This window comes from Camellia sinensis, chromosome 14, assembly GCF_055761805.1.
Source record: "Camellia sinensis isolate YWXY chromosome 14, ASM5576180v1, whole genome shotgun sequence".
Lineage (NCBI taxonomy): Eukaryota > Viridiplantae > Streptophyta > Magnoliopsida > Ericales > Theaceae > Camellia > Camellia sinensis.
Genome location: NC_138974.1, coordinates 135,344,922 through 135,352,320, shown reverse-complemented (window position 1 = coordinate 135,352,320; position 7,399 = coordinate 135,344,922). Strand labels below are relative to the sequence as shown.

Sequence of the window (7,399 nt, the reverse complement as noted above, 5' to 3'; positions counted from 1 at the left end):
GATGTTGAATGCGAAGGCTGAAGCTTCGAGATTGAAAGAAGTTGAACAGGAGGTTGGGAAGGATGTGGATGAGGAACAGTAGAATATATGTATATATATATATATATATATTTGTGTGTATGAGTGTTGTTGAACACATGTATTCTTTTCATTGAGATTTGTGATTGTTGATCGAGTTTTAGAAGTTTTTCTTCTCAATTAGATATGTTGATTTGTTGATTAATTTGTTTTGTTTTTGTTTGTTTGTTTGTTTTTTATTTATTTTTGTTGTTTTTTATCGAATTTCATTTGACAGAACCAGAGTAAAATTTTACTCTAGTTCTATTGCTCTGTTTTTTTCATTTGACAGAACCAGAGTAAAATTTTACTTTTAGTTTCAGAGTGTAAAATTTTACTTTTAGTTTGAGAATGTAAAATTTTACTTTCATACAGAGTAAAATTTTACTTTTAGTTTCAGAATGTAAAATTTTACTTTTATATAGAGTAAAATTTTCCTTTCATACAGAGTAAAATTTTACTCTGAAATATATAGTGAAGATGACTTAATAGGAGAGCTGATAGATATGAGGGTAATATAGTAAAAGAAACAAATTTTAAAATATTAGGGGGTTTTGAAAGTACTTATATAATTCTTGTCCTTTTGAAAGACAAATTAGATAGTGATGGGACTATTACCAAATCCCTATTTTTCAATTGTTTACTAAGTAATAGTAATATTAAACATATCTTTAATATTGTAATTATTTTTAGTTAGATTAAATAAAATTTTATTTTATTTTATTTTTTACACAATCAAATAAATTTATTTTTTTAATTAAATAAATAAAATAAATAAAATATCAAAAATATATATATGTTATTTTTTAATTAAAATTTTAAATAAATTTGTTTTTAAAAATAATAATAATTAAACAATGAAATTAAATAAAATATCTATTAAAATTTAAATAATGAAATAAAATAAAATATAAACAAAATTTTAAAATAAAATATCTATAAAAAATTGGGGAAAATTATTTATAAGTTCTATTAGGGAGACTTATGCTACATATGGTCTTACTAAAAAAACTTATGTTTCCATAAGTCATATGTGAAGTTTGTTGACACATTTACCCTTAATATTAGTTATTAATATCATAAATAATGGTAAAATCATATATAGGAAATTGAATGTTACCATAGATCATATCTATATGAATGTGAATTTGAATTTCAAAATACACATTTGCGAAACGTAACGTGACACGTATATAAACGTAACGTGACATGACATCTACATAAATGTAACGTAACATGACACTTACATAAACGTAATGTGACACCTACATAAACGTAACGTGACACCTACATAAACGTAACGTGACGTGACGTGACGTGACACCTACATAAACGAAACGTAACGTGACACTTATATAAATATAACGTAACGTGACACCTATATAAACGTAACGTAACGTGTCACGTTACGTTTCGCAAACTTACTAAGTTTTTTTATTTTTTAAATTGAATGTGATGTATGGTAACATTCAATTCCCTACATATGATTTTGTCATTATAGTGTATAATAGTATATTAATACCATCTATTTACAATTCATAGGATATTGTGAAATACATTTCTATTTAAATAGGACTTGAAACTCTATAAGAAATTACACAAAACTTAAGATAACATAAGTGTCCGAAATAGAACTTATAAAAAAGTCTTCCAAAAAATTATTTAAAATAAATAAATAAATAAAACATCAATAAAAAGTTAAATAAAAAGTTAAATAAAAATTTTTTTTTTTTAAATTGAGATATTTAAATTTTACTAAATATAATATATAATTAAATAATAGAGGGTCAAAATGGTCATTTCACCGCTTGATCCTAATAATAAATAATCCTTTCAAAATTGTCTCACAACCCCCTGAGATAGTATAATTCCCTATATGGGGATAAGAATCCGACCGGACTCCATGTCCGATAAACTAAAAAAAACAAATATCAAATTAAATGTTTCCTTCGAATTACAATCCGCACAGTAAATAATTCCCCTCATCCCTCAAACACGCCTTGTGTGTTTTATTGCACGCAATATAAGGTATCATTCACTTTCAACCCCGTCTGTTTATTGCACGCAAGAAATATCATCGCTTTCAGCCCTTTTCACGTCATAAATATTTCCACACTAGAGAAAAATCACACCACAATCATTTTTCTGCAACTATAAACCATGCGCAAATTCCAAAAACAGTCAACCATAACGTACATAATCCCAAACATATCCAACAAAAGATAACCATATGAAAAATGCCGTAACACAAATTTTATTAATGTTACTGAATCATAAACCATGTAATAATACAACTTTAAAATTTAAAATAAATTTCAGAGTCGTGCATTGATAAAATTTTAAAATTTGAAACTCAACTCACTTCTAAAATAAAAATTGTAAAATTGTTGGCTTGCAAACCTTGTATTTCATTGACATTCAAATGTTTTTCTACATGCAATTTTGAGATTTACCCCATTCTAACCGATGAATAAAGAATCATCTACCCCTTATCTGCCACCCACACGCCTCTCTCTCCACCAATACAATATTTCCACCCACAACATCAACACGAAAAACATCAAATGTGAGTTGTCCACCCAAATTTGACCCATTCAATTCAATTAAAACTGATCACTGTATGTCCCCAGGAGCAACAACCTTGCAGGAAACAAGAGCACTACAAGCAAATGCATATGCTGTGATGCAACAAGCCTACTGAACCTTCTCAAAGAGTCTCTCCCAGTTTGTACCATCCCAGAAAAGTTGAATTGACCTCGACCGCCCATGTTATTGCTTGACATCGGACTCCCCATGATGATGCCGGCTTTAATGCCGTGCAGTGCTACGAGCGGCCACCAAACTCTGCGGCGGTGTTCACGCTTTGCCCTTCTGATGCGGTTGAGCTCTTGGCGGATCACACTCCGAACAGATTTCCAGTAAGAATTCATGTCATGGTCTCTTTGAATGGTTCCCTCAGACCCATATGCAGAGCGGTCACTTAGGATCTCAAGTGGGTGAGGTGAATTCAAGAACATGGCCTGAGCAGCCCGGAGTTGCTTCTGTGCCTCGTTAGCATCTGATACTGGACAGCTCAATATATAAAGACCACTGCCTGAAGGAAGGAGATCATGGTGCGGAGAAAACTTCTCATCCGGTTGAAGAATAAGAAACTCACCCATTGGAGCATACAATAGCCTCTGTTGCAAAAAGACATGCAGTAGTAAATTAGAATAGGAAAATCCATGCGATAAATTTAATAGTTCTAGCTAAAAAGACTAAATATATTACCTGGTTATTAAGACAAGGATGATTCCGGAAGTTTCCATTGACAGCCTTAAGAAGCTCTGCCACGTGATTAGGATAATTGCAAGAGAAAGCACGGGGCACAATGTCTCGATGCATTGTGACTGCCTGAATATGACTCCGTGGCAATCCAAGCTGCTGAAGCAGCCGATCCCCACCACACATGATTGATGGTGCACCAAAAGTTATTACGGGAAGTAACAAAGAAGGCGGGACTTCACCTCTTATAAGCAACATGAGATTTATAAGCGTGGATAAGCTTCCACCTAAAGAATGCCCCGTGAAACGGAAGGTAGCATGATCACCATGAGATTTAAGGTGGTCACGCACTTCAGGCAACATTTGTTCATACAATCCCTTAGCAGCCTCATATATACCTCGATGCACAATAACATCAAGACCCTATAACAAAAGAGATGCATCACATTCTATCCTCTATTAAGGGAACTTTATGAAGAATTGCAGCAACTCAATGTGTAAGGCCAAGTTTCTAAATCACTTCTGTTGTCCACAACACAACCAAAATCTGAAGACAAAGTGCTATTTTGGCAACAGAGAGAAACGCAGCGTCTGGCTGAGAACGCCAACCCCGGATGCGTGCGTTTTTTGGCAAAACTTGATTTGGGATTGTGATTATAATCAACTACATGAAATTACGATACTACCCTCATTGTTGTTTAGGGTTACATATTGCAATAGGGCATTTTGGTAATTTTACAGTTGTACACTATGACATGACAACTTAAAAAATAATATCTAAAAAAGGAAAAAAACAGTTTTTTACCAACTTCCCAAGTCACTTTATGAAAAAGCCAAAAAGCTTAGTTAAAAGCAAAAAAACTGTTTTTTACCACCTTCCCAAAATAGGCCAAAGAACCTAGGAAATGGCTTAAGAAAATTTCAAGATGTGTATAGAAGTATACCTCAAATTGAATGGGCTCAAATAGCAGATTGGCTTGCCACGATGCAAGTGACTCAGATCCCTGTGCCAGTAAAAAAATGTTAGAAACACATAAAAGATACAAAATTTACGTGACCAAATGAGCCAAGTCATTGCAAGTATAACATGTCATTATGTAAATAGAAATCAGTAGATCTATGCATCTGATCTGGCCTAAAAAAATGAGAAGGTAATGGTACACATTACTGTATATACCCTTCACAAAGTACAGCACATGTTTATAATAGTATAAGCTACTCCCATGTTACACCACCTTGCCAAAAAATAACGGATAAGCAGAACTAACAATGTCAGTCATTGCCCTACCTGAATAACGAAGAGTCGTGTCCTACTGAGATCATCATCACAAATAAACCATTCACATGGTGATGAACGTGTTGAGTTCAAATCATCTGCAACGGCCTGTTTCACTTCCTCCTTCGCGGCAACCACAGCTGTCACAGAGTCAGTGGTTGCCATGAAAGAGGCCATCTCATTGTCCATCATACAGACATTGTCATTAATTCCATTGCTTCCTTCAGTTGAAGTTTCACATGCCTCAGATTTAGAGGACTTAAAAGGAAGAAAGCTCTTTGTCTGAGAATGAAGATAAGAAGCAGCTGATGCAGCAATTTGATAAGCGGCAGATGCACTTATTCGACTCCCCTTATTCTTCTCTTCCTCCCCTTTTTCTGGCTCCTTTGAAATTTCTTCTGCTTCTTGACCTTCAGTTCCCTTCTCTTTCTCAGCTTTCATAGCCAGTTCTTTCTTCTCCAATGATGAAGTCACAAAGCGCAGTCCATGAGATTTCAGGAGGTTTCCTGGCTATGCCACCAAAAAGATTAAAATTAATCTACATTCACAGGAATCAAATGCGCACTTAAAAATTCAACTCATCATGTCTAACGTAACCAACAAAAAAAACCATAAACAATTTAAAGAACCTCCGATGACAAGCAATGCAATTAGACCATGGAAAATAGATAAATGCAGGGAAAAGAAATTGGAATTTTTTTTTTTTTTTTTTTGAATGCACAAATAGGACAGCAAATCCACCAGTATATAGAGACACCAGTATATAGAAATAGTCGAGCAGATTGGAACCATTACCATTAAGAATTTTTAACAGGTGTGAAAAAACTAGCGAACGAGGCATATTGTCCCTTAATTTTCTTTCTTTCTTTCACAAATTCTTTACTTTTTTATTTTTTATTTTTCTATTTCTCTTTCTTTTAAAACAAAGAAATACATTGTCATAATTTGGCAAATCAATTATATAATTTTCCATAATCCTCCATAGTGAAACAAATTTCTAAATAGGCAGACCTTAATCTTAGGTTTAGGAACAAAATTTTCCTCCATTCAGTTGCTGTGAAAATCAGAGGTAAAGAAGTTTTGGAAATAGGACCATATCGCTCATGAAATATAAAAATGCAGGCACAAAAATTCTAGAATCGCTAGACAAATCTAAGTTTTGTTTAAACCTCAATCTTCCCAATAAAACTCCCCAGTTGGTCCATTCTCACAAAAATCAACATACATATCCGTATGGGCTTTTATTCAGATTCACCATTTTCTTAAATTAAATTAAATAATACAGCAAACAGATTGTATTGTAGGCATAATAAAAATGTTAAATTTGAAGAGAAAAGAATTACCTTGATCCGAGGTATGGAATAAGCCAAGTTCCCCAAATACGACATTCGAGCATATAGCCTCGCATCAGACAACGACACCCTTCGAAGCAGCTTCGAAAACGAATCCCTATCGAATTCAATTTTATCGTCATTATCATCATCAACTCTACAAACATCACACCCTTCATCATTTTCAGCACCACCAGAGCATTCGCTTCTTTGATCATCATCATCATCAACACCCCCAATTTCTTGCTCCTTTTTTCCCCTAGATTCCTCCTCATTCCCTTTATCTCTCCACACAGACTTCACATGAAGAATCTTCAACACCCAGTTCTGATTTTGCCCTTCCATTGCCTCAACCTCTTCATCACCAACAACAACAGCACCTTGCTCTTTCTCCTCCACCAAAACGGCGTCGTCGAGGGCAATGGCGTCGTTCCTTTTCACACCTCCGGGCCACAGAGATCTGAGAGGGGGCTTGAAAGAAAACCCCCACCGCCCCGTCCTCCGAGGCGGCGCCGCCCCCGAAATTGTCGGTTTGTCAACCGAAATCGCATTTGCAGCCGCCGTCGATCTCCCCAAAGCGGCGGTACGGATGTCGAGGCCTCCGCCGGCGACGGCGATCTGGGATGTTACGCCGTGTAACCCAGTCATGAAACGAAGACCGTCCATCTTGATCTTTCAAATCTTTGCTTCCCTGAATCTGATTCTGTCTCTTTCTCAGATATATATGTATATATATATATAATTTTCCGGTGATTTGGGAATCGAAGGTAAAGAGCAATTCCGGAGAGTATGGCGTGAACGTGTTAAACGATGTTTGAAATTGAGACTTTTCTTTGTCTTTTATTAACGACAGAGAGAGACAGCTTGAAAGAAAAAGAGAGAGGGAGAAGATTGAGGGGACGAGCAATTTAAAGAGCATGAAAAAGGTTTCGTCTGTGTTTTTTAAGCAAACGGATCGCCAACTTTTACGCCTCTCTCTCTCTCTCTCTCTCTCTCTCCGTCTCTCCCCGAATTTTTTTTTTCCAACCGATTCACAGGAAATAAAAATATCGAACAACGATGTTGGGGCCCCAAGGGTAAAATCGGGATCCTGTTGAGATTTTTAATTCTATTTTAACATAATATTAATTTTTGAATAAAATTTATTTTCACACACCTAATTAGTTTAAGACACACATTTAGTAAAATATTAATTTAATGATAATTATATTTTAAATAAAAATTATCATAATAGACATCTAACCGTCCTTATAATATTATGTAGAAAAATTCTTTGTACACATCTTTTAAGAATAAAAAAATCTTAATATACACCTTTTGAGTAAAATAAATAAATAAACCCTACTTTTTTCATTATTTGCTTTACGCTAAGTTTATTCTCCATTGATTACATCATTTAGCCTCCGTTTGGAAAGTAGGGTGCCTTTTTGGCTTTTTTGGCTATTTTAGCATGGGCTAAAAAGCTTGGTTT

General features: G+C 34.6%; 1 protein-coding gene across 1 annotated transcript; it reads right to left on the bottom strand.

The window, feature by feature from the left end:
• Positions 1–2,433: 2,433 nt before the first annotated feature.
• Positions 2,434–7,020, bottom strand: LOC114313419 (alpha/beta-Hydrolases superfamily protein). The gene is made up of 5 exons (XM_028259806.2): positions 5,941–7,020; positions 4,610–5,107; positions 4,266–4,325; positions 3,328–3,744; positions 2,434–3,236 (listed from the first exon to the last, which is right to left on the bottom strand). The coding sequence occupies exons 1-5, from the start codon at positions 6,592–6,594 to the stop codon at positions 2,661–2,663; spliced, it is 2,205 nt and encodes a 734-aa protein (XP_028115607.2). The 5' UTR covers positions 6,595–7,020; the 3' UTR covers positions 2,434–2,660.
• Positions 7,021–7,399: the final 379 nt, after the last annotated feature.

Excerpts from the sequence above, each read along its gene's own strand:
- LOC114313419 (XM_028259806.2), bottom strand. The coding sequence starts at position 6,594 with ATGGACGGTCTTCGTTTCATGACTGGGTTACACGGCGTAACATCCCAG. Across the intron at positions 5,108-5,940 it reads ATTCCATACCTCGGATCAAG|CCAGGAAACCTCCTGAAATC; the intron begins GTAATTCTTTTC and ends TTGGTGGCATAG. Across the intron at positions 4,326-4,609 it reads CACGACTCTTCGTTATTCAG|GGATCTGAGTCACTTGCATC; the intron begins GTAGGGCAATGA and ends TTACTGGCACAG.